Here is a 27,508-nt window from a genome sequence, read left to right on the forward strand (position 1 = left end):
CTCGTTTCCATTTTCAAAATTTGAACAAAGGCCTACTAAACTTAAAATCCCACTTCAATTATTTTCTTTGAGGAATTCAGTAAGTTATTGCCAACGACTATCTGTAAAATCTTATTCATCCTTTTTTCCCGCCTATTTACTACTTCGGACGTCATTGTAACATAAACCTTTTGAATCTTATCTCAAAAATATCCATGAAATGGAAATGTAGCAAAAGTAACCCCCAAGTAGCGCAATACTTTTAATGATACCTGAAGGGTTTTTGAAAAAGTAGAGTAACTAAGTATATATGTATTTTACGACAATTAGAAAAATTATGCATATTCTATTAAGTATGAATCTGATCCAAAGAATGTGTTCTCTCATCTTGGCCAGAAAAACCAGTTAAAGATAGGGGAGATAGCAGAGATTGCGGGTTTATACACAAGGCAATATGGATCTCTTTTCTTCGCTGCATTATGTATCTCTCTCTCCCTTAATGCATCAAAGATTGCTAGAGCATTAAAAGGGAAAGATTTATCTTTTTGTCGTGAAGAAAATATTTGTATGTATTTAAAGAGCTAAGATAAAACTAAAAAAGGTGAAGCTGAAGCCTTTTCTCTAAAACCATATTGATTTGAGTGACTCACAATATCAAATTAAAGGAAACTCAGCCCTTTTTCTCATTTTCAAAATATATCTTGCTATGAATTGATTTGCAGAAGTCAATTTTAAATGTTATCCTGGAGTTTATCACAGTCTTAGTAACATGCTCAATACAAATTCTGTTAAACTATACAGTTTTGATAATTGTTAAAATGATTGATCTAAGTATCTTGTGAAGTTTAAATGGAGTTTTGTATGCAAAGATAGAAGTTTTGTAAGCAAAGACAGGGTTTGATGGAGGTTCAAGCCAAAGTATTTACAAACATAACTAATTTTGGTGAAGATTTATGTTATGATTACTGTCATTTTGTTTAAGTATGTAGATATCTATAGTACCTCTCCTGTTAAAAGATGGAAACAAAAACTTTTAGAAAAATTCTAAAGTGGTCACTTCTGCATCTACACTATAAAAAAGAGATAAGGTAACAGATCCTATTAATAAAGTTACTTAAAAACTTTCTCAATAGATCTAAATATTTCTGGAACAGTAGTGAATTTGATGTTCATTTCTACAAATCTAGAAACTTATCTTGAAAATAGTCTATTTATTAATAAGTGTCAACAAAAGACTCAAACTTGAAATTGCAAATCATACTTCAAATCTAAAGTCCGGTTTTAAGACAGGTCCACACCTACCTTGAAACAAAATTTCAAGTTTGATTTTTGCACACTGGGCTAAAACCTTTTAAAAAAAATACTAAATAATCAAATAGTTCCAAAAAGTACAGAACAAAGTAAAAATTGTGTTAGCTACTTTTCTCTCAAATGTGGTAAGGTCAACTATAAAAATGAACACCAGATTCACTACTCTCTTAGAAATATTTAGATTTTAAGCAATTTGATTTTTAGGATCAGTTTTCTAACAAAACGTCCCAGAAAATTAATAAAACTACCAGTCTTCATTTTTAGTAGTAATGTATCAAAAACTGGTAGTTTTATATTGATAACTCTGTGCTAATAAAAGCTACAATTTATTTTACAACCAATTATGTAATCGAGAAGAATTCTTAAAGTTGATTTAAGAATTTGATTTATATTTCAAAATTCAAAAAGTAAAAGCCAAATAAAAAAACAAAATTGATGTTTTAAAGGGGCAATTACCTTTACACTGCAAGTATCATCCTTATTGTAAAGATATAGGAAATAGTTGTGAAGTAAAATTAGTATCTTTCCTAGTGGCAGTCGTTAACTTTTTTTAAAGAAACTCGTGATGATGTTTTAACAGTTGCTCACATTCTGGAGTTGAAAAAGAGTACTACTAAAAACCATTTGACAAGCTGAGAAATATGGAAAGTTTTTGCCAGAAATGTTAATGACTGACTACAAGACTATGAACAGTGGTGTTAGACAAAAGTTTCCCAGATATTTTGCATCGCAGATGAATACTTCATTTTTAGCAGACTACTTTTAGCAAACTATTTTGAAGAATATTATAGTAGTTTAACTGCAATTAGAATTAAACTACAATCTCAAACTTTAAAAAAATAAAACAAAAAAATGAGAATTTGAGTTTCTATGATAGACTTGCTTCTTGAAAGCTTCTTTATTATCTATAAATAGAAGTTTCAGAAATGTTCTGCTTTTGCATTAATTTTGTTATATTTTCCGCTTTTGCAGATATTTAAGATTTATAATTTGTACATTTGGCTGATAGGGTATCAATCTAATGGTTTTATTTAGGTTAACAGATAGAATTTTATAAGAAGACTTTTTTTTAATTTTATCATAGTTTAAATATCTAAAATTCTATGTGAATAAAAACTGTATTACACTGAGGGTACCTTGAAAATTGTAATAAAATATTTACTTACATTTTAAGATTTAAAAGTTCTTATCTTTAGTCATTTTCTTATAAAAGGGAAAGGAAAGAGAATGTATAATGGAAAAGCCCTTATTGCCAATATTGGATTGTTAGGCTTTAGCCATTGAACACATGCATTTAGCCCTTTCAAAAGTATTAATTACAGTTAAATGATAAGAATTACAAACATTGTAAGCAAAGTCGTTGATTGTTGGTTTAATAGTAATCCATTCTTCACATTGTGGTCAAGCGGGAAAAGAGCGTTATGAAAATTTTGACCTTTTTTATTTTTAAACTTAAAGGCATCAGGATCTTAAAGTTGACATCGATCGTTGAACATGTTAATGTATCAGTTAAGAAAAAAAATTTCATAATGAAAAATTTAGATAATAACTACTTATGTAAAGTAGAGGTAAAAGTAAAAACAATTTTAACCATGAGTCAAAAACTGGAAGAGGTAGCACGACAGTATGGAACCTAAATAATCGAAATCTTTTATGAGAAACAACGGCACTCTATTAAAAAATTCCAATTGCAAAGTCGTGTTGCTGAGTAGTTTTTACACCAGCAAATTCTTTTTTTTGTTTACGGTAAAGCGTAATAACTGTAATGAAAATAAAAAACGCTAAGTAAGTAAACTCTATAGTTTCATAACTTAAAATTTTATTTCATTTTATCAACCACCAACAAAGATGAAAATAGTTTTAAACGCTGATATTACATCATTAATAATTGACGTCAAATTTAAAAACACGTTTGATCAATAACTAGATACGGTGGGCGTTCAACATGAACACGAAATAATTGCCCTTCATAAATATCACTTTTGTTGGTTGACTACAGCAAGAATATTTTTAAAATATTGGCAAGTATAGCTTTACATTTTGTTAGACCTGTTTTACATCAACTTTAAAAAGCAGTTTGTATAATTGTTTAAGGTGAATTGTTAAAATTAAAATCAAACATATCGCAATTTGGTGACCAGACCTTTGAGAAATCTTATTTATTTTTACACTATAGAACCAACTGTAATTGCTACAAAAGTTGCCTTAATCAAACAGAAGCTTGAAATTATCTCACCTATGGAAAGGTTACACTTTATTATACTATTGCTACATTGTACACATTAATAACCAAAAAACTTTGAAATATCCTCAAAATAATGCTTTATATATATGAAGAATTATCTCGCGGATATATATATATATATATATATATATATATATATATATATATATATATATATATATATATATATATATATATATATATATATATATATATATATGTATATTTCGAGCAGGTCTCTTTTTCCACTGTAAACAGTTTTATTATAAATAAAACTAAGAAAAGAAAATCAACCATTAAGACGAAATGAGCTTTCCAAACGGCAATCAAAATAAAGGCAATCAAAATAAAGGTAATTTTGTATAGTGAAAGAAATTTTATTTTGATAATTACTTTTCAACTTTGTTGATGGTATAAAGTGCCGATGATGAATTAGAAAACGAATATTGAATTTTTACAATACTTTTAATCCTATTTAAGAACTGGAAAAGCTTATATGTACAAATGAAATTTAAAATTTAGAGTCAGCGAAGTTCTCAAATGAAACTTGGAGACAAAGAAACGAAACAAAAAAAACGACATCCACGTGTGTAAGAACTCTTTTACTATTATTCTTACAACGAGGAGCAAAGAAATAGTATTCCGTAATAATAATTTCTCTTTTTTAGTCAAGCAATGATCATTACGGAAACAACAATCTTTTTTTTTTAAAGAGTCAAGGTAAAGATTTGCTGGTAACAATATAGCTTACTAGTATAGTAAGAACTTACTGAGTTGTCGTAGATAAATTGTCCTTCATTTAATATATTTAAATCTTCAATATCTAAGTCAAAATAATAAAGATTAAGATTATTTTAATTAAGATAATTTAGGCGTACAATCTGTGATGGAAAAAATTCAAGATGACTTAAAATTTGTAAGAGTTTTTTTCTCTTGTAAAATTATATATATAACTATATGTGTGTGTGTGTGTGTGTGTGTGTGTGTGTGTGTGTGTGTGTGTGTGTGTGTGTGTGTGTGTGTATGTGTGTGTATAGTTTTAATTGCTATTAGAATGAAAGTTTTGAAGATTCTTTCATTGCATTTAGAATGAAGATCTACAGTTTGAAGCAAGAGGTGTCCTAAAATTAAACTCAAACAAAGGTATCATTTTCAACTTTAGCACTAATTTCATTCGGAGTATAAAATGAAGAAGCATATTTTTATAGTTATTTTGACAACATTAGGAACGTTTTCATATTAGATAAAAATTTTTCCTTTCATTTTCTTTCTTTTTTCTAATGCTATCTTTAATTTAGCACCTTGCCTTTCTAGATAAAAATGAAGCCATTACAAATTTATATTTAAAAATTACTTTGGTTTAAAAATCCTTTCCTCAGCTTTTTTAAGTTTTGTTAAGGAGATAGCAGAATGCCTTGCTTCAGTAGTACTGATAATTCTGATTAGTTATCAAGATGTCTCATTTTTCCTTCAAAATAACTGCTTGTAGAAAAATTTTGAAATAATTTTTTTAAAAAACTTTTAACAGAGACATGAGTTTGAACTTTAATGCTTAAGAAACTGAACTGAACCGACTGAACAGTTAACCAATAAAAAAAAAGTCAAAGTTTTAGTTATTTGAGTGTCAAATTTTTTAATTTACAAAAACTCTATCGAATGATCAATCGTCATACCCTGCATCACTCTTATGTATCTCAAATTTAGTTAACACTCATGGATTTTCTTCTTTCTGGTATTCTGTGCTTCTTCATTGCTGTAATTGTTGAACGGTAAAGTTTGCACTTAAGAAATATTCTTGGTTAATAACTGATCTTTAGCATTATTGGTTTTTAGAGATGGGCAATGTTAATCATATCAAATATTCAACTTAAGATACAAAAAGTAATGAGAAAAATGAAAGCCTAGAATTTTTGTTGTAATGATCATATTAAGTTAGTTTCCTTGGATTGTAGAATGTGCCGACCAGTACATAAATAAACACAAAAAGTAGTTTAATTTTTTTGTTTTTAAAATGCCTAGCCCATACTGTTAGAGCCTGTTAATTTTTAAAGAGTTTCGTCCGGCCCATCATCTACTGAAATAAAACACATGTTTTCAGTTCTTGATTTTTTTTTATTGAAAGTCTTCTTTAAAAGGGATTTTCTTGCCCTCCAACTTTTTCAGTTTTGTTGCCAACTTTAATTGCTCATTAACCAAATTATATAAAGCTTGTTTCCTCTTCTTCCTCGAATTTCGCAAACTTTTTATGAGACAGCAGACTTTTTTTTAAATTTTTTTTCACTTTTAAAAAATTAATAGCGGATAATTTCTAGATATATTCTAAATAAAAATCTGGTTTTGTTTTACAATGACCAAGAATCTCTTAATACTTGAACCTGTCTACGTTAAGGTCGCTGTAATGATCCTTATTATACAAGCAACGAATATACAAAACCGTGCAAGCAGTCTAATGGTATACAAGAACAAGAAAAAAACGACTTTTGTTTCGCAGTTTCAACTTTTCGATCAGATGCTCAAGATAATGAAGTTGCGCAATCCCATTTCAAAACGGCTAAAATGCTTGGCGAGAGCCAGCCGTTAAAATATTCTGGAAAGAAAGTTGACAAGAAATGTTTTGAAAAATCCAATCGATGTCATACTTTAGCTCCATTTGGATCGCTTGAGAAAAATCGATTCGTGTGTTTTCCAAAAATTGATAGTAACAATAACTTCAACTCTAATAAGACTGGCTTTAGCGAAGAATTATTTGATTATGAAGGAAAAATTCTCAAATCTATTTTTAAGAAAAAAGGTTGCTTGCTACTTGACAAAATGAAAGCTAACAATCTTCCTACAAAAAACACTGATGCGCTCCACTTACAGCATACTCATCAAAGTATGGAGAGAACAAATGAAATCATTAATATGTTTGAGCCCAAAGAAAGTACTACTTTTGATCTTGCAAAATCAGCCCCGTATGCAAACGATTTTAATGCTACAAAAACGCCTTCTTGTTACAAGCCACCTGAGAAAAAGGTATACAGTATACGGATTAAAAGCTTTTTCCCATCACAACCTATTTTACATACACACGTAAATACATACATACATACATACATACATACATACATACATACATACATACATACATACATACATACATACATACATACATACATACATACATACATACATACATACATACATACATACATACATACATACATACATACATACATACATACATACATACATACATACATACATACATACATACATACATACATACATACATACATACATACATACATACATACATACATACATACATACATACATACATACATACATACATACATACATACATACATACATACATACATACATACAAATATTTTTTTGTTATTTTATTTACAGCTTTGGTGGATTCAATGACTATACACTAACTTTGGAATTTTAACTCTAAAAGAAAATTTAACATGTTAAAGTAAATAAATGTAATTAAACCTATATATAAAAAAATTTATAAAATTTTTTTATTGTTTTTAATTATCGAGAGATTTTTGCCATAATATAAAGAAAATTCTGTAAGTTATGAACAATTAACTTAAAAGTCCTATATATTGTATATATGAACACGTCTGTTCCAATGTTATACATACGGAAAAATTAGGGAAGGGAAAATTAGGGAATGGAGAATTTGGGAAGGGAAAATTGGGGAAGGAAAAAATTAGAGAATGGAGAATTGGGGAAGGGAAAATTGGGGAAGGGAAAAATTAAAAAAGAAAATCACTTGAAATATATGCTTTATTACTATTAATTAAAGTTACATGAAAAAGTAAAAAATGTAATTGATTTATAAAATTAATATAATAATTAAAATATAATTAATAAAATAATTGATTAGTTTAATTTATAACTCGCTCACATCTATGAAGTCACCTGTTGCGGCAATAATCACTTTACATCTTCGTGGCATTCTGCATAACCATTTTTCCCATTTTTGAAAGTCTATTTTATGTCACTCAATTTTAAATTTTTTCCACATAACTCAATCATTCTTGGGCATTCAATTTTTGAAATTTCTGTTTAACTCATTTCATAAAAGTTCAATGGGGGAAAGATCGGATGATTGGGGAGGTCAAATCATTCTTTCATTTATATTATCATTTTCTAATTCACTTAAATGAATCCTACAAAAAATTTTGAAAAATGCTTTGGATCATTTTCATCTTGAAAAATGAATGGTTCTCCAATCATGCGACTTCCTGGAAGAATGACATGATGTTTTAAAATGTTCAAATGCAATTTTTTAAATCGTTTTTCCGTCTATTTTAATAATATCACCAGTATTATTACCACCAAAACAAACCCATACTATAACACTATCTCCATCATGTTTTAAAGTTGGCACTGTACACTGTTTCATCATCTGTTCAAAAACATTTCTTTGAACAAATACTCTTCTCTTCGGACCAAATATTTCAAACACTGACTCGTCGGCCCAAAGAACACGTTTCAAAGCATCAACAGTAAAATTTTCATATTGTTTTGCCTGTTGTATTCTTCAATATTACAATTTTATTATTAGCATACAGTATTTATACTGTTGGACATCTATTTTTTCTAAAAAAAAAAAATTTCTCCTTTCCATTTGCAAGACTTAATATAACTGTAATCTAAAGACGAATGAAAATCTTAAAGGTTGCTGTAGCAACTCAATTTTTCAAAGGTGCCTTTTTGGGTTTTTCTTTAAAATGTATTGCAATCCTTTACCCATAATTGTTAAAATCATTATTATAAGGGAAACTTTTCTTAATTTGGGGTCGAAAAAGTGGTTTCCTTGCGGCTATTCTACCACTTAACCCTGCTTCCATCAATCGCCTCTTCGCTGCTATAAAAGATATTGATTCTTCTTGATAACTATTCATACTATTTGTAATTTCTTGAACAGTTGATAGCCTATTTCTTTTATTAGGGATAGCAATTCTTCTGTCTTCAGTAGCAGAGGTAATTCGCTGATGTCCTGATCGTTTTCGATTTACCACACTTCCAGTTTCTTCCTTCTTTTTTATAATATTCCGTACCTTGTACTTTTGAACATTTTTCTTGCCACAATAAAAATATTGTTGATCGCATTTCTACTGATAATTCTCATTTTCTTGCTATTTTTCATTTAAAATTATCAACTTTAGTAAAAATAATAAAATTACTATTATTATTGAACTTCACTCAGGCAAAACTCTACCATAACTTAACCTTTTTAAATGTTATACAAAGGAATAGTTAAATGTTTATGTTTCTTAGCGTCTATAACTTGAACATGAACATTGGTCTTGAAAACCGCGGAAGTTACATGGTTTATTTAAAGAGTGTATGTATGTAAAGAGACCTTAAACACCCACTTGAGACAATATGAATTTTATTGCTGAAACATACTGTTAAATTTATGATTTTTTTCAGCATTTTTTTACTTAAATATTCACGTTTATCCCTATGATTAACCAACCCAGCAAGTACACAACGTTGAAACAACGTTGGAATAACATTGTGTGCTTGCTGGGAATATTACGAAAAAACCAACGAGCAAAAAAACTAGTTCTAAAATAGTTTGTTTTTTTTTAAATCTAAAATAGTTCTTTTTTTCATTGTGATTATCTGAAAGCAAAAATATACTTTTTTTCTGTTAAAAAAAAAAGTAGATCGGAGAACACAATATTATCGTCAACTCGGTATACTTGGGATAGCAGTGGTAATTTGGGACTAAAATGTTAGTTTTGTTTTAGGAAGTTTGACTGCGCAAATGAGAAAACATAATTTTAAAGTAAAGATATAAAATTCAGGCTTTTTACTAAAAACCTAAGAAATATTTCAAGCTGCACCATAAAACATGGTTTTGCGAAATCCAGAAGATACACTTATCATTTGAATGCATGTCAATTCAAAAAGTAGCACAATATTTTTATGTAAAAAAGGACACCATAAAAGATGTCATTGTACTTGGTATAAACCAGAATATTTTTCATGCTAACATGCCAATCTCCGGAGGCCTTTGAAGAAACATTTGGACAATATTACTTACATGGTCAGTGCCAAGTATCAACTTTTTTAATTTGGGTGCAAACTTATGCATGATTGGATTTTGCTGTTAAGTTGCATTGCGTAGTCTTAACTTGAATTGTGCGACTAATTGCATTATCTTTTTAATTTAGTGCGCTGTAAACTATTATTTCTCGGATAATTGTTTTGCCATAGCTGCAATAAAACATTTATGAAACTTGAAATTTTTGAATGAATATGTTGCCATGCGTTTATCTGTATTTAGATGTATCTGCATTTATGAGCAACTTAAAGTATAATTTTAGATTTTTGAGAATTAAAAATTGAGTGTCATACATACATACATACATACATACATACATACATACATACATACATACATACATACATACATACATACATACATACATACATACATACATACATACATACATACATACATACATACATACATACATACATACATACATACATACATACATACATACATACATACATACATACATACATACATACATACATACATACATACATACATACATACATACATACATACATACATTATTACTATTACTATTATTAGTAGTAGTAATAGTAGTAGTAGTAGTAGTAGTAGTAGTAGTAGTAGTAGTAGTAGTAGTAGTAGTAGTAGTAGTAGTAGTAGTAGTAGTAGTAGTAGTAGTAGTAGTAGTAGTAGTAGTAGTAGTAGTAGTAGTAGTAGTAGTAGTAGTAGTAGTAGTAGTAGTAGTAGTAGTAGTAGTAGTAGTATTGTTATTGTTATTACTATTATTATCATTATTATTATTATTATTATTATTATTATTATTATTATTATTACTATTATTATTATTATTATTATTATTATTATTATTATTATTATTATTATTATTATTATTATTATTATTATTATTATTATTATTTTTTATTAACAATACTATAAAATTGCACTCAATAAAAAATTGGCTAGGACATTTTCACAACTTTACTTTGAAAATGTTTTAGCCGAAGTTTTATTTGAAATGTAAGAAAACAGAAATAGAAATGCAACTGACAGAAAGTTTAGTTGAAAGATGCGCACTTGTGCATTAATTTTTCACCACAGTTTTGCTCATCCTCTTTGCACTTATAGGAGTAATCCATTTAATTATGCACATTTTTTTCATCTCTAAAATTTTTATACTAAACAATATTAAATTCCAATAATATTAACTTGCCGGCGTATGAATTAAAACTCAGTGACGCGCAAGACAGCTAGAACGTCATCTACGATCAACATAATGGTTGACCAAAATGCTAATTATCAACTGTTAGCTAACTAGCGATGTACAACTTTATTTATTGCAAACAAAAGTAGCCAAAACCGTAATGTCATTTAAAAAAACATATTTTGTTAAATTCTTTGGTAGTTAGATATGATTTTAAAACTTGCAATGAGACCAAATTTTCTTGCTAAGATTTCAACTAAATCTTTATGGTATAGTAATAGTAGACATTACCAACAGCAAACAGTTAAATCCATCTCAAATGATTTATTTTGTCGACGAGATGAAAAAAAGAACAGAAATTTCCACGATATACCATTGCATAATGCTCTTTTAATTGTCACTTCAATTGTTACAGCAACAATTTATAGTTTCTATAGTGACTTTGTAAAGTCTACAGCAAAATGTAACACTAAAGATACTACATCACCTGCGGTTACTTTCACTAGAAGTGAAGTGTCAAAAAAAAACAACAAAGAAACAGGAATATGGGTAATTTATAAGAATAAAGTTTTTGATGTAACAACCTTTGTACAAAATCATCCTGGTGGTCCTAGTAAAATTATGTTAGCTGCTGGAAAAAACCTAGAGCCTTTTTGGGATATATATGCTATTCATAAAAAAGATGAAATTTTTGAGATTCTTAATGAGTTTTATATTGGTGAACTATCAAAAGATGACTGGGATGATCAAAAAACTAGTGGGCCATTTGCTAATGAACCTTCTAGGCATCCTGGACTTTTACCATGTTCAAAAGAGCCATTTAATGCTGAAACTCCACCAATACTTGTAAATGAAAATCTCCTTACACCAAATGAGCTTTTTTTTATTCGGAACCACTTGCCAGTACCTGATGTTTCTGAAGATATGGAGATAATTATTGAAGGTGATTGTTTAAAAGAATCAATTAATTTATCAATCAAAGATTTGAAAGCTAAATTTGAAAAAGTTAAAATAATTGCTGCTATTCAATGTGCTGGAAATCGCCGCAATGAAATGAATTCCGTAAAAAATGTAAAAGGTTTGACCTGGAATCATAGTGCCATAAGCAATGCAGAATGGGGAGGTGTTCTGTTGTATGATATTCTTTTAGCTGCTGGTATAGATCCTAAAAATCCTTACATCAAGCATATTCATTTTGAAGGTTGTGATTTGGACCCATCAGGTGCTCCATATGGTGCATCTATTCCTGCTGACCGTGTGTTTATTAAACAGCAACCAATTCTTATTGCTTATGAGATGAATGGAAAACCTCTATCTAGAGACCATGGTTTTCCCTTACGAGTTGTTGCTCCAGGTATTGTTGGGGCCCGTAATGTCAAATGGTTGAAGCGTATTATTTTAAGTGATAAAGAGTATAATGGTCATTGGCAGCAAAATGATTACAAACCATTTTCTCCTAACATTGATTGGCATAATGTAGATTTTAAAAAAGGATTAGCTATTCAAGAACTACCAGTCACATCTGCAATATGCTTTCCCCTTAATGGTGCCACTGTTCATGAACACGAAAAAGAAGTAACAATAAAAGGTTATGCCTATAGTGGTGGTGGGTGTGGTATCATTCGAGTGGATGTTTCTTCAGATGGTGGCAAAAATTGGGTTACTGCTGATCTCATACAAGCAGACCAAAATATTACTGATATGTATTCATGGACTCTGTGGGAATGTCTTGTACCTATTCCCAAAGAGCATAGTGGTAAGATGGAGATAGTTTGTAAAGCACAAGATAGTTCTTGTAATACACAACCTGAAACAGTTGCTCCAATATGGAATTTGAGAGGGGTTCTTAACAATGCATGGCACCGAATTGAAGTTAATATTCTTACTGATTAGAACTATTTTTTGAACTTTTTTGAAATGTGTTTTATAGTATTTTTCTATTGTATTTAATTAGTGATTTTGTTGGGTTTTTTTGTTGCTTACATATTTTCTTCTTTTTCAAAGATAATATATTTAAGAAAAAGTTATTGTTAAATAGAAACATCAAATTTAATAGAATTAGGTATAAGCTTTTTTGTATTTATTAATAACTAATTATTATTGCTTACACTTGTAATCGGTAAACAGAAAAAAAATGTAGTTTTCAAAATGATAAAAAAGTAAGAGTTATTTTAATCATGTATAATTCATAAAATTCTTTTTCTTTTTTTTCTTCATGCCAACTGATCTGTCTAGTGGAAAATAATTATAGAAGTTAAACACTCAACAAAGAGTGCCAACTGATTGTGTGAGAGAAGCATCGTTTCCATTTAAAAAATGATTGAAAAATTTGCTTATAATGGCAAACGATTTAATTGCAAATTATTAATCGAATCATGAACGGTTTTGTAGTGTTGTTAAACCTTTTTTTTCCGTGAGTCTTCTTTAAAGATCACATAGGAGAAAAGCGCTAGGCACAAGGTTGGTTTTAAGGTTGATTATGATTTTTTTGTATAGTTAAAGTATGACACTCCTCCCGAATTTATAGATAGCAAGTTTTCGTTTGCTACGCTACGTATCTCTGATTTGACAAGGTCGCATCAGAGGTTAAAAATATGATCAAGTTAATAACAATCAACAAGTTTTACATCGCAGCTACTATACACTGGTGCTCACAAGTAAACAGTTTCATAACCTCAATTTAGGCTAAGGTCACATGGAGTTATTATATGCTTGGTGACGAAATGGTGCATTTTACTTGTCTCATATCCCAAATTCTTGAACTAATAGTCGGAAAAAAAGATAAAAGCTCTGTGAATGAGGTTAGTAATGTATTGGGGTTTAGATTTTCGGTTTTTAACAAATAATAACGAATAAAGTACAAATTTCTATTTTAGCCTTTCGAGTTTTCTGAAGTTTACTAAAAATTCTTTATGGATTTAAAACAACAAATGCATCAAGTAAGGAATTCTGCGCAATGTTTTGAAGGTGTGAAGCTGTAGCGTATCTTTTAAGTTTTGAAAATATTAAGAAAACCTTTAAACTTTTAAAATAAAGTTTTCGAAAGCGGAAATTGCGAGTATGAAATAAATTAATAACAACGACCGCAAAGAAGTTTAATTAAAGAACGTTGTGATTTGTCTAGTTCCAAGCAAGCTTCAGCACTTCCTTAATTGTCAATTTTGCAGTGATGTTTGATTCAGTTTTTATAAAAAAACAGCTTAAAATGACAAGGTGCTCTAAAAAAATTTGACAGTTTTTTTCTATTTCTAAGAAAACTAATGATGTAACAGATAAAGAAACAGCGTTTGTCATATTATGGCATTATAAGATGCCAAATTTTGGAAAATCAGCATTTTTTTGACCCAATGGCATTTTATGATAATATTTTGGCATTTTAAAACAGAAAAATTAAATTCCTTGTAAAAATGTTGGAAAAAAGTTGAAATTAATTTTTACTCCTCGTGACGTTTAAAGGATGATCAAAAATACCTATTGACTTTCAAAGATTTTGTTGATCGATTTTTGAAAAAAATACGAAGCACAAATATTTTTAAATAGTATTTGTTTCTATAGAAGTAAAAAAAAGTTCTAAGATGAAGTTCTTTCAAAATAAAGTGACAAAATGATTTTGAAACTGCCACAATTTGAAAAATTAACATTCAAAAAGCATAATTTTGGTATTTTAAGTTCAGTGAAGTAAAAAAAGTTGGCACTGCACATTAACACTATAAAATAACGGGAGGAAACCTTCGATGTTTTGGTAGATAAAAGAAAGAAACGGTGATGTGAAGAAAATAAACATCACAATGGTGTATCTGTGTTTTTTAGTTTCCGGTTTTTCTTTTATGTCAAATAATAAACCTTTGATTTTAAAAACACAAGAGAGCTTGTTTCCCAATCGTGCGATATTTTGTTACCTACTAACAACTCATGCTGCTACAAAATATCATTGATCGCACTTTTACTGCTCCTATCACTCGTTTCATTTCATCGAAAATGACTCCATCTATGATTCATATCCTATCAGGCGCTTCTTAAATAACATTATTTGAAGGAGGATCGCTTTTTTTATTTGATAAAATCGGCTTTAAAAATAGCCTTTTAGTTGTCAAGGTCTTTTATAAACGTTAAAGAAAATTAGCGGATACTTTTGTTGTGGGAACTTCCTCTTGATATCGTTACGTTAAAAGCTATATCTAAAGAATGGATTCAAATAACAAAGGTTCTTCAGTTTCTCTTTCGAGTTTTCATTACGTAGATTGTTAAATTATTCAAGCATTTATAATTGGCTCTTTAATAATTCATCTTCAGAATAGCTGATTTGAAAACTAACTTTTTTACATATAAAGAGTTAGCAGCACTGTTTCCTCGGATAGGATTTCATCGGCAATGTTGTAGTAGGTGGAGATTTGTAGTTCTACCTTCGTTAATGTATTAGGAAAAATGCAAATATATTTGTGAGTACTTGAAGAAAAGTCGTGTAATATATCATAAACAAAATCAAAAATAATAAAAAAAAGGGGAAGAAGAAAAAGAAGTAAAATGAGATTTTCTCGCTGATCTGTAAACCGAAGAAAAGGGACATCATTATGAGTTTTACCCGGAACACGCTTAAGGTAATTTTTTTCAAAGCATGTAATCTGTGGATAAAATTTTAATATTTACATAGTTGCGAGAACGAAGCTTAATGTAAAAAAAGGTTTGCTTAGCAAAAGGTCATATTTTATAGGTAACACCTCTTATGTTCTTCTTTTTTAAATTTTTTACTTTTCTTGAAAGTTAAGTTAGTATTAAATGCGTAAATATTTTCAATAATTAAGGATTCGATTAGAAAGATTTCAATAAGAAGCACTGTGCGCTTAAAGGAAACTCTAGATGAGATTTCGTTTCGTACACGAAGTTCCAAAAAGAAAGGGCAACAAAGATATCGACTGGTAGATGCAAGGACAGGGCAATTAGATGGCATTTCATTTGAAGTAATAGGAAAGCAGGGGACTTATTTGCGTGTGAAAGACAACTTATTAATTCCTGACAACGATACTGCTGACTCATACTTTAGTAAGTTTAAAATACTTCAGTGCATTTTATTTGGTGAACAAAAATGAATTCACTTACAAAGTTTATTTACAACGACATCCTTTTTTACATATTGTTTTAAAAAGTGTTAAGTGTTAGAAGCTCAAACTCCTTAAGATTCACAATCTTTTGTACATATGTAAGAACAAAGTGTAGTGTTTTATTTGCAGATGTTAACGAGGTTTCGATTTAATTTTGTTAAATAATTAGCATTGAGTTAAAGCTCTTTAAAAAGTAATCTTTCTAACAAAATTAACTCAGTTAAAATAAGTGATGTAATTTTATTGCTGTTGCTCTCTTTTGGTTGTTGTTGTTGATGACGTTTTCGTTGTTGTTGTTGCTCATTTTTATGACTCAATGACTAAAGTGAATGACTGCAATAAACCGACTTTACCTTTTGAATGTCCACTTACGTCCAGCAACATTGTTAATCGCGGATGGAATATACACAGAATATTTAAGCTATAGCGTGTATAAGATTGCAAATAAATTTATTTATTTAATAAAACAGTTATCTAACAATCTGAATAAAAATAAGAGTACAGAGTTTGTAATTGTAATGGATATGAGCACATTCGAAACATAACGCAATAGTTCAAATTAATTCTATTATTAAGTTCTAACATGCATTATTCCTCTCGGCGGAGTATCTTTCCTTTTTCCTTTCCGACAAATTATTAGTTCAATAAAATTTTTACCAATTAAGACTTTATAATTTTAGTATATATATATATATATATATATATATATATATATATATATATATATATATATATATATATATATATATATATATATATATATATATATATATATATATATATATATATGTATGTATGTATATATATATACTTGAGTAGCATTTACTTGCATATTATGCTTTCTATTTTTTTAGATAAAGATACGACCTTTGTTCCTCTACCAGACATGTGGTTCAAGAACTTCTTTTCTTTCGAATCTGTAAGCAAGCCTTCACATTTTATTCGAGTTGTTGAAAATGAAATTCTTCTGGATAAATACGATGGAACAAGGAATTTTAAAGAAGAAGCAAGTTTTCTACTGAAGCGGAAGCCATGTGCTAGTAGGCTAACTTGGATTTATTTATTTAATAGCAATAGGAAAATCAATATATTTTAATGTTCTCAGATATAATAGCTCTATTAAATCTAGAAAACATTCCCTTTCTCTTCATTCGAGTTTTTCTATTAGTTGCACGATTTTTGCTATTTGCTACTTGTATTTGCTACTTGTATATTCATTCAAATATAACTTTTTTAACTTGCTTTCTATTTTAGCCTGTCTTCAAGTTGGAGTTCATACATGGGCTAAATTGCAAACAGGTGAATATTGCTTAGGTAAAGTAAATTCAATAGACGATGAAAAAGTTTACATTTCGTTTGCCAATGGTAAAAGTGAAGTGTATTTTAAATCGGAGGCATCTGGACTTCTTGTACCTGATTTGGTACCAAATGCTTCCGAAATTACTATCGGGACTCGAGTAATAGCACAATGGATGAGCCGTCATACATTATATCCCGGTGTTGTTTCTGGGATGAGACGTGGCGATAGTTATGATGTTCTATTTGATGATGGTGATACTGGTCGAGAAAAATCAATTCAAATTAGGCTAATGAGAAGTTATTGCTTTTCAGGCATGCTTAACTTATTTTTAGAATTAATGAATAATAATCTATTAAAGATATCTTTATTCATAAATAATTTTACTAGATATAAGTGTTGATAAGTATCTTGATTTGTCGACTGATTTTTAGTAAGCAACAAAAATGCGCACACATGTACGATTGCATACAAAACTGGACAATCACTTTACATTGAAGCACTAACGATGACTTTATCATGCTTGACAAAAAGTAACAAATGTATTAGAACGCTCACCAACCCAAACATTCTTCTTCCTTTTATGAACTCGAGTTTTGTATTTTGAGGTTTTCTATATGAACACTTTTTTGACTTTTAGCATCAAACTGCAAAGATACATTTTACAAAGCATCAAGCTGTGAAGACACTTTTTACCAAGCATCGAGAAATAATTCTTCAGGATCCAACGATCAGGGAATCGAGGAAAAAAGTAACTTTTTTTTGAGCCTCATCAAAGTTATATACTTGTGTGTAAAGATTTAAGTGGAAAAAGTTATATACTTGTGTATAAAGATTTAAGTGGAAAAAAAACAAACTTTAAAATGCGACAACTGTAACTTTTTGTTATAGGGACTAACAGACTCTGGTGCGCTGAAAGTATGATAGCATCTTCAGAATCAGTAGATTCAAACATACATTCTGCTGCAACTCATTCATCTCTTTCTCCTTTACCAGTTAATATTCAGTCATCAAAAAGTCCTGATAACTCCTTTCATACTTGGGTTGAAACATCAATCGAAGATAGTGGGTATCACGAGTATGTAATTGGTTAGGAAAAAAAAAAGCGAAAAAAAAGGTGATAAGTTATTTATTAATGCTGTTACATAACTTTAAAAATGTACATTACAACAAAACTTTTTCTTCTAACATTTTTTTTTACAGATGTTTTATCCAACGGTGTAATGCTCGTTAGCGCAGCGGTAATTCATCGAATTTTCAGAGTAAAAAAAGAAGAACCCATTTTTTAGACTAAAAAAAAAAATTGACGAAAAATCAATTGGTGTGGAATGGCTTTATTGGGTTATATATCCTGCGCAATTTGTGTACATAGATGAAGCAATATTTCTCTATTGAATTTTCAATAATATTTATATTTATATTTCTATATTTGTATGTTCAATAAAAATATTTCGGGCGTTTCAATATCAGCAACTTTTAATACGGTTTTTTAATTTCTTAGGGAATGTATCTTTAAAATATCCACTTTCATACCACAACAGAGTTTCACGGACCAAGAGATTATTTCTGTTTGTGTGAACGCTTAAGATTTTAGCATTTTAACAGCTTGTCTTTACAAAGAAATTTTTTAATATATTTTTTCATGCACTTAAGTTATTTTTTTAAAGAACCTTTAAATAATTCAGTCAAATTAAGACTTACAATTTTGCTCCTTTTGCCTAATCTCATTTTGATTTCCCTTTAGTTATATTTTTCAACATTCTGCACATTAAGAGTCGATTAAAAATAATGCCCTGAAAAAGAGATGCAAGCTAAAAGTTCTGATAGAAAAAAAAAAATAAGTAAAAATAATAATAGTCAAGGTTTACTAAAGTGACCATATATAAAACTGATCTTTACAACAGTTTAAAAAATCCTCTGCTCGAAATTTTACTTGTAACGAAAAAAACTTAACAAATCTGAAATTATCCATGTGATCCAAAACTTGGAATATTAGAGATACAAATCAGTATAACACTTGAAGAGAACTTTCAACTGTTTTTTTTCCATTTTTTTTTTAAACTATATTTTTCTTTCAATTAAATATACCTTTTTTTTTAACTATATTTTTCTTTCAATTAAATATACCCAATCATACAATGCAAACTTAATTATGACAAAGCAACTTACTTTACATTCAAATTTCCAATATACGTTTAAGTACATGTTTACACACATATATATAGGACAAAACCACTTTTCAAAATTCAAAAGTTTTGTTGCTGAGTTGCAGTTTTCATCCTCCACTAAACTGACTATTACATTTTCAAGTATTTCCCGCCTATTTTGAGGGTCTTTTTTCTTATACAAACATGTTTTAAATAATTTCCGTTTACTATTCAACAATTTTTCAAGCCATAAACATGGGTTAACAGATTATTTTAACTTGTGCGGGGTAAATGTAATTCATATTTTGTAATAATTTTTGCAGTGAAGAGAAATAGTCTTTGTGTTTTCAATCTTTTGAAGAAAGTCTGGTTCAAAACTGGAATATGATTTAAAAATCAAGATCAGTTTTTCTAGGTAAAAAGAGATGTTAGGAAACATATATCCTCTACTACCCGTATAACTGTGAAAATTCGGCAAAGTTTACGGATCAGAAGTTAGATGCTTTGTTTAATATTGAAAGTAAAGCTTGCTTGGCCGAGATCTTGAAATATAAAAATGAAGATCTTGATGTCAGAGTAACTGACCAAGACTTCTTTAATAATTAGAAAGGCTAAGAGTTAAGTCTATTTCTGAAAAAGATAAAAAACAAGAAGGAAAAAATGAAAAGAATGAATGGAAACAAATCCAAAAGAAAAGGAGAAGAAAGCTTTGAAGTAGCTCCATTAAACATGAGTAACATTGTATTTGAAGGATTTCAATCAATTCAGAAGCTGTATCAGATACTCTAACGAAAATAATTGATAAGTGAAGAAAAGATTGACCACTTTTTTACATCTGTATCTAATCTTCAAACAAAAATTTAAAAGGTGAAGAAAATAAAAAAAAGATAACGAAGAAAACAGACAAAATGCTAGCCGAATCTGTTAGACTATGGAAGAATGTGATTTGAAGCTATTTAGGTAAGGTCAGTTATATTCGGATACTTGGAAAAGAAGCAGAGGAATGTTTTCTAAAAAATAGACGCAAATAAAATCTCTCTTACTGGTCTTTTGGAGACAGAGTTGGCTCGTTTTTAAAAAGATTGGATTTCTTTTCCAAGGTCTGTCTGTTACAAATGATGAAGTAGAAAGGGGCATTAAACATCATCAGCATTTCGTAGGATTTTTTGAGAGTGAAAAGACAGACTAATCCAATCTTCTTGCTGTTGCATTATAAATTCAACTTCAGATTTACCAAAAGTGTCTTATTCACCTTTAAAAAAATGATGACGTTTTTTTTCTTAACAATTGAAATTTGATTTTGCTACTCTTCTAGATTTCGTAAATTGTAAGAATGTATTGTAGGAAATGAACTGTTAATGACTCAAGGTGTAAATTGAAGACATCTTTATACTTATGAAGACGATTTAGTTAAGCCTAATGTACTTGTGAACTAAAGAATGTTTATCGACAAATTCCTGATTATGCTATTTCTTTTACTAGTAGGAACGCAATCGCATAATTATAACCTTGGTTATCACGTGAAGATGCCCCTCGGATTTAGCTTCAACTTAACCAATTTCGTTTGAAATAAAGCTGTTAAAGGAACAAATCCTTCAACTTACAAACTTAGCATTTAAATATTATATACAGACAGGGTAATTTTTAGCTCTAGTAATCACCGAGATCATCCCAGTTAACATAAAACGTTCAAGAAATGTTCGTAGAACGTTAGAGACGGTCAGGCACGTTCTAAGAACGTTTCCAACGTTCTTTGAACGTACTTGAACGTTTTGTGAACTAATTTGAAGAAAAAAGACTAAAATTAGGAAAATCAAGATTTTTTCTTTTATGATTAATTCTTGGGGTATTCTCATGTACAGCTGTGTATAAAAAGTTTTAATGCTCAAGCAATTTCAGCTTTAAGTCCATCTTGCAGATCGATACACAGCACACCAAATGCTGTCTCTTGTAAGTTTATTGACGCTAAGTCACTGAGTGTCTAAGTATAATAATTTTTTAGAAACCCATTCCTCCCATTCCTCCCATACCACCACCACCCATAGGTGGCATTGGTGGGTCATCCTTGGGAAGTTCAACTATTACAGCTTCAGTAGTTGTAAGTAGTGATGCAACTCCAGCAGCATCATTCAATGCAATACGCACCACTTTTGTTGGGTCAATAATTCCTGCTTGTATTAAATTTACAAACTCACCAGTTGCAGCATCATAACCAAATTCTTGGTTTTCATTGCTAGAAACCTGTGTTAAAGTAACATACATTATTGTAATAAAATAATAACAAAACTTTACTAAATAAAAACTGATTTTAAATTTTTTAAAACTGATTTTAATAAAGTTTAAGTTCAATACCTTTTGTACAATCATTGCAGCTTCGATTCCGCTATTTGAAATTATTGTTGTTAAAGGTTTAAAAAGTGCTGAGTAAACAATATCTACACCAGCTTTCTGATCAGCATTGTGTACATTTAGTTTATCTAATAATGGAGCACATCTAATTAGTGCAGTACCACCACCAGGAACAATGCCTTCTTCAGCAGCAGCCCGTGTTGCATTCAGAGCATCAGTTACACGATCTTTCTTTTCATTGACTTCTACTTCACTGTGGCCACCAATCTAATAAAATAGTACTTTAATCCTAGTAAACAAGCTCAAGATTTTTTTAAAAAATAAATCAATTTTCTAATGACATACCTTAATAACTGCAACTCCACCAACAAGCTTAGCTAGACGTTCTTGGAACTTTTCTTTTTCATAATCTGAGTTTGTGGCTTTAATTTCATCTAATATTTGCTCTGATCGCCGAGCAATAGCTTTCGGATCACCTTTTCCTTTCATGAATAGTGTATCATCTTTTGTCACTATAACCTCACCAACCTCTCCTAGATCATTTAATTGAATCTCTTCTAATTTTAAACCTAGATCATCTCCAAATACCTAAAAGAAAGTTGTAAAATCTTTAACAAAATAATTACTAGTTATGATTCATTTAATAATCATGTTGGAAAGAATTCTGCAATAATTTCTTCTTTTAAATTTAAAAGCAAACTGATAAAGCAGGCAGAAATAACAACCTCAGCACCAGTAGAAATAGCAATATCTTTCAATGTGTTTTTGCGATTATCACCAAAACCAGGTGCTTTAACAGCAACAACCTGCAAACCAATTTTTAATCGATTAAGAACAAGAGCTGTTAGGGCTTCTCCATCCACATCTTCAGCAACTATCACTAAAGGTCGTTTGTTACTGTTTGCTAATTCAAGCGCAGGTATTATCTCCTGAACATTTGATATTTTCCCTTGTGATAACAGAACTAAAGCATTTTGATATTCAACTTTTTGCCCTTTTGCTGTGTTGATAAAGTATGGTGAGATATATCCACGATCAAACTTCATTCCTTCAATAACTTCTAACTCATCACTAACAGTTTTGCCATCTTTAACAGTTATTACACCATCTTTGCCAACTTTGTCCATAGCAGCAGAGATAAGTTTGCCAACAGAAGTGTCACCATTAGCAGATATAGTAGCTACTTGTGCTATTTCTTCAGATGTAGTTACTTTTTTTGACAGCTTTTTTAGACCAGCAGTTACAGTTTCAACGGCTAACATTACACCTGTAGAAAGTAATTTTAGAAGATTTCTTGACATTAAAGATGTTTGAGATGTGGCCTTAATATAACATTGAAAAGATTAAGTAAAAAGATATGAAAAGACAGTTAGAAAATAGTATATATGCTTACCTTTGCGTACTTCGTTAGGATTAGCTCCTTTTGAAACAGCATCAAATCCTCCCTTTGCAATTGCTCGAGCAAGGACAGTTGCAGTTGTTGTTCCATCCCCAGCTTCTTCATTTGTATTGTTTGCAACATCTTGAACAAGCTTTGCTCCCATATTCATATACTTGTCTGGAAGGTCAATTGCTTTAGCGACTGTTACACCATCTTTTGTAATTTTAGGACCTCCAAAAGATTGTTCAATTAGAACATTTTTTCCCTAGAAAAATTAACAACTAAATAGAAAAGCGTGGGCACTTGATTTGTTGCTGTTTTGTTAACAGTAAATTATGAGAAAAAAAAAACACCAGAAAATAAATTCAATTAATTTGAACTAAGTTTAAAATTTGGACTTTGACAAATAATAAGATAAGCAAAATTTATTAAATGTACATTTGTAATTTTAAATTGCTGTTTTAAACTAAGTAAATAAATTTTATAAATTGACTAACTTTTGGTCCCAATGTAACTGCAACAGTATCTGCAAGAAGATCAACTCCTTTCAACAATAATGCTCTAGCTTCTGAGCCAGTCTTAATTTCTTTAGGTGAACTTAAACTCGAAGAAGTACTGAATAATGACCCAGGTAATCGTGGAACAAGTTTAACAGCACGATTTGCTGGTCTTACAAGCTTTGCAAGTGAATACATTTTAGAACTAAAACAACAAAAGATATATGCAATACAGAATTATCTATTAAGTAAAGAAGTAACATTATTTGTTAAATATTTATTTGTACTGATTTAATTTTTATTTCGTACTTTTATTTCGTAATAGTAACATTACGCATTTAACAAATCAAATATTTTCTTGCATGTCCTAAAAGTATTTTATTTCAGCTAAAAGTAAATTTTAATAATAATAATAAGATTCAGACAGAAAAAAAGTCCATTACATACCTGATTAACTTTGAGCAATAAGGGATAGCAACTGCAAACTGATTAGTATGTAATATATATATTATCTAGAATGTTCGAGTATATGCGCATGCTTTCAACCTTCTCACGTGGAGCTAAAATACAATTTACTGACCAAAGCAGCAACTTTATTTTAAAATTTTTCTTAAATTTGCTTTAAATTTTAAAACTTTTTAATGCTTTTTTAATTTAGAAACACATAAGAATGTTTAAAATGTATAAAAAATTTGTTTCCACAAAAAATGATTTCAACATATAGTTTTAAATTCAAGTATGGTTTTTTCTTTTCATCATTTCGGTTGCGCAATTTCTTCAAAATCTAATAGAGGTAAATTAACGTTGTTTTTGCACCTCTTGAAGCGTCTGTGGTGGCCTATACTATAATTAAACAAATATTCTCCGAAACTGCCATGGTAAGATAATCACTTGTATCTTCTTTCAGTTTTCTTTAAGAACAAAGAAGTTTAAGAAATTTGTTATTTTGTTTGTAGTTTGCTTCCTGAAAAAGACTGATAAATAATCATGTAAAACTGAAAAAGTATAAACTTTAATCTTAGTCTGATTATTTTCTTTTCTTAAATTTTTCTGATATACCTAATAAGATGCTATTGCAGTTTTAGTACTATTATCTGAGTCCTTTTTATCTTGAGAGCACTTTGGGGAGTCTCAAAAATGTAATTTATTAGCTTGAACCCTGAATAATAAGTTGTTACTTAAACATATTCTGTCCTGCAAGAAAAATCAATTCTGATTGTAGTTATCTATGAAAGAACTTTTTTTTTTTTTTTTTACAAAATGATAAAATTATGTAAGTAAAAAAAGGACATACAATGTTATTCCTATCAATTTTTAGTTGATAAATATGTAGCTTTATTGATTGATAATCGCCTGCATAATCCTAACTTGAAAATATCTCAGAGTTTTATTCAAAAAGTTTTTGTAAAGGATGTATAAGCACTTTATTTGCTTTATATATATATATATATATATATATATATAGAGAGAGAGAGAGAGAGAGAGAGAGAGAGAGAGAGAGAGAGAGAGAGAGAGAGAGAGAGAGAGAGAGAGAGAGAGAGAGAGAGAGAGAGAGAGAGAGAGAGAGAGAGAGAGAGAGAGAGAGAGAGAGAGAGAGAGAGAGAGAGAGAGAGAGAGAGAGAGAGAGAGAGAGAGAGAGAGAGAGAGAGAGAGAGAGAGAGAGAGAGAGAGAGAGGTTGTCCCAAAAAGATGTATACATAATTTAAATAATTTAAAATCAGGTGTTTATTATTATTTATTAATCTTTTAACATGTAAATTAAAATATAGGCATTATATTATACTGTATGTATTTATCCTATTGTACTCAACCTTTTAGCAGCTGATAGCTCAAATACATATATATATTTTCAATCAATTAAGACCATTGATCATGAATGCCTAGGGAATTGTTTCATGATGTGTAATATTCCATCGCTTTGTGTTGCCAGAAGAATACAGAAATAACACTTAATTACTCAGCTATGATAATTATATACATACTTATATACAAACTGCCCTAATAAATTTGTTATTCTGTAGTTTAGTTAATGTTAAATTTTTAAAATTCATTTATGACCTTGAAATGTTAATACCATTTTTGAATAATAAATTCTATTAGCCAACATGATTTCTTTGGATTTGCTTTTTTAGTTTATAAAATTGTTACTTATTTTGTCCATATAACAATTCAATACTTGAGAAACTGCACTATTACTAAATTTTTGCAAAACCTGTTGGTTTTTTGCAAAATTTAGTGATTGTTGATATTATCTACAATTTTGATTTTAAAGATTTAATACTCATTGAAAAAATAGGAACATGTTTGATTAACTTATAAAATCAAACAATACATTTTTCAAATCAAAAAAGGTTTTAGCTTAGTTTACATTTTACATGAATCTAATAACTCTTGCTGTTGTAAAATTAAAAAACATTAGTTTCTTTCTCTTTCAGTCTGTTAAAACAAACTTTATTATATTATATTTCAAAGTAATTTAAGCAATTAAAGATGAAAACTCAGTTTTTTAACTGGTTAGATTTTGATATTATTCTTCAATAGATAATTACAAATTAGGGTGGAGCTGATAAAACCATAACTGCTTTTGAAAGAGTTACCAGTTAAAGTCAATAAGCTTGAAAATTTTAACCTTGTGTGTGTGTGTGTGTGTGTGTGTGTGTGTGTGTGTGTGTGTGTGTGTGTGTGTGTGTGTGTGTGTGTGTGTGTGTGGATCATCTGGATCTGCCCCTAATTACTTGTTTCCTTTATTTTTGTATAAGAAAGAATACAAATGATATTAAGATATCAAGTTCCTTCTCTCTTATATACTGTACTTTAATTTTGTTTTTTCAGGCAACTATTTAAGCCAAAAAAATATGACTTGACAAATCACTTAGGTCAAATTTTATTTTGAATTGTGTAAAAGGTTTTAAGAGTTTAAGTTTTATGACCATAAATATGTTTTGTTAATATAATTTTCTTATGCATTACTAAATTTAGTAAATATTTCAATTTTGAGCATCTGAATTCAAACATTGCTCTTCGTTTTAATATAATAAATATCTTAATAGTTGTTTAACTGCTTCTTAGGCTGGTCTTCGAAAATTGGTTCCTTTGTTTGATCGGGTTATTGTACAAAGAGTTGTAGCTGAAACAGTATGTTAAAATATCTTGCTTTTTTCCTAATTTTTTAAATGAATGTGCATTTTTAATTTTGATAATATTTTCCCCAAAGAAATCAACTGGTGGCATTCTGTTACCAGAGAAAAGTGTCGGTAAAGTTAATGAAGCTACTGTAATTTCAGTGGGACCAGGGGGAAGGGATCAGGTATTACTCTCTTTAATAGAACTTCTGTTTTGTTCTGATTTTAAAAGATCATTTAAAATTTACTTCTGTTTTTCTAATGAAGTTATTTTCTTTTCTCTTTCCTGTTACAGACTGGAAAAATTGTTCCTGTGTCAGTCAAACCAGGTGACAGTGTCCTTTTACCTGAGTATGGTGGTACTAAAGTTGAACTAGGAGATAAGGTTTGTTCATTTGAACTTTTTTTTTTTTTTTTTTTTACATATATATATATATAATTAAATTAGGATAAATGTTTAAGGGAATATTTAATTCATGATGGTAGCTTCGTTTTATTTCTAGGAATACGTTATCTTTCGTGACTCTGAACTGTTAGGGAAATTCGAAAATTAAAGTTGTTCAAGAATTCTTTGAAAAGAAAAACCCCTGAAGGCTTAAGGCGTCGTTTTATGCTGGTTGCTCATTTACCGCGAGGATTGTGTAGAAAAACTAAGTTTATACTAAGATGAACAAAACAAAGCCAATTTATTATTCAATTCTAATCTTTATTTTATTATCAATAGACTAGTTTTCATTCTTCCACTTAATTCGGTCAGAATTGTTTGACATCTAGTGAGTGCTGGTTTAACGATCTTAGGTTGACGTTATATGTGTTAATTTCTTGTTTAAAAACAGAATATAGAACTGTTAATTTTCT

At 29.4% G+C, this 27,508-nt stretch overlaps 5 protein-coding genes across 7 annotated transcripts; 4 read left to right on the top strand and 1 right to left on the bottom strand.

Annotated features, from left to right (window-relative positions):
- The first annotated feature begins 3,175 nt into the window (after positions 1-3,175).
- LOC149887080 (uncharacterized) lies at positions 3,176-7,025 on the top strand. 3 transcript variants are annotated; one of them, XM_090091101.1, is made up of 9 exons: positions 3,176-3,311; positions 3,467-3,536; positions 3,750-3,866; positions 4,037-4,104; positions 4,183-4,234; positions 4,378-4,430; positions 4,603-4,657; positions 5,904-6,529; positions 6,911-7,025. In XM_090091101.1, the coding sequence occupies exons 3-9, from the start codon at positions 3,821-3,823 to the stop codon at positions 6,926-6,928; spliced, it is 918 nt and encodes a 305-aa protein (XP_089947227.1). In that variant the 5' UTR covers positions 3,176-3,311; positions 3,467-3,536; positions 3,750-3,820; the 3' UTR covers positions 6,929-7,025. The 3 variants fall into 3 exon arrangements, with proteins under 3 accessions (XP_089947227.1, XP_089947229.1, XP_089947228.1); XM_090091103.1 differs by having other exon boundaries at positions 4,387-4,430; XM_090091102.1 differs by having other exon boundaries at positions 3,196-3,315.
- Positions 7,026-10,786: 3,761 nt separating this feature from the next.
- On the top strand, positions 10,787-12,952 carry LOC145190065 (sulfite oxidase-like). The gene has a single exon (XM_080066820.2). The coding sequence runs from the start codon at positions 10,966-10,968 to the stop codon at positions 12,649-12,651; it is 1,686 nt and encodes a 561-aa protein (XP_079922946.2). The 5' UTR covers positions 10,787-10,965; the 3' UTR covers positions 12,652-12,952.
- Positions 12,953-14,936: 1,984 nt separating this feature from the next.
- LOC145190538 (uncharacterized) lies at positions 14,937-18,631 on the top strand. Its single transcript, XM_080067423.2, has 7 exons — positions 14,937-15,356; positions 15,561-15,798; positions 16,712-16,897; positions 17,112-17,468; positions 17,795-17,905; positions 18,046-18,271; positions 18,358-18,631. Exons 1-6 carry the CDS (start codon positions 15,330-15,332, stop codon positions 18,246-18,248), a joined length of 1,122 nt encoding a protein of 373 aa, XP_079923549.2. The 5' UTR covers positions 14,937-15,329; the 3' UTR covers positions 18,249-18,271; positions 18,358-18,631.
- Positions 18,632-21,105: 2,474 nt separating this feature from the next.
- LOC145189655 (60 kDa heat shock protein, mitochondrial-like) lies at positions 21,106-24,268 on the bottom strand. Its single transcript, XM_080066299.2, has 7 exons — positions 23,976-24,268; positions 23,529-23,733; positions 23,044-23,296; positions 22,376-22,917; positions 21,996-22,238; positions 21,654-21,917; positions 21,106-21,542 (listed from the first exon to the last, which is right to left on the bottom strand). The coding sequence occupies exons 2-7, from the start codon at positions 23,724-23,726 to the stop codon at positions 21,300-21,302; spliced, it is 1,743 nt and encodes a 580-aa protein (XP_079922425.2). The 5' UTR covers positions 23,727-23,733; positions 23,976-24,268; the 3' UTR covers positions 21,106-21,299.
- A 14-nt stretch (positions 24,269-24,282) lies between these two features.
- On the top strand, positions 24,283-27,371 carry LOC145189667 (10 kDa heat shock protein, mitochondrial-like). Its single transcript, XM_080066313.2, has 5 exons — positions 24,283-24,406; positions 26,598-26,663; positions 26,743-26,835; positions 26,946-27,035; positions 27,154-27,371. The coding sequence occupies exons 1-5, from the start codon at positions 24,404-24,406 to the stop codon at positions 27,202-27,204; spliced, it is 303 nt and encodes a 100-aa protein (XP_079922439.2). The 5' UTR covers positions 24,283-24,403; the 3' UTR covers positions 27,205-27,371.
- The last annotated feature ends 137 nt before the right edge of the window (positions 27,372-27,508 follow it).

Source organism: Hydra viridissima, unplaced genomic scaffold, assembly GCF_058129835.1.
Source record: "Hydra viridissima isolate aposymbiotic clone 2 unplaced genomic scaffold, HvirCarnegie_v1 scaffold_6, whole genome shotgun sequence".
NCBI classification, from domain to species: domain Eukaryota; kingdom Metazoa; phylum Cnidaria; class Hydrozoa; order Anthoathecata; family Hydridae; genus Hydra; species Hydra viridissima.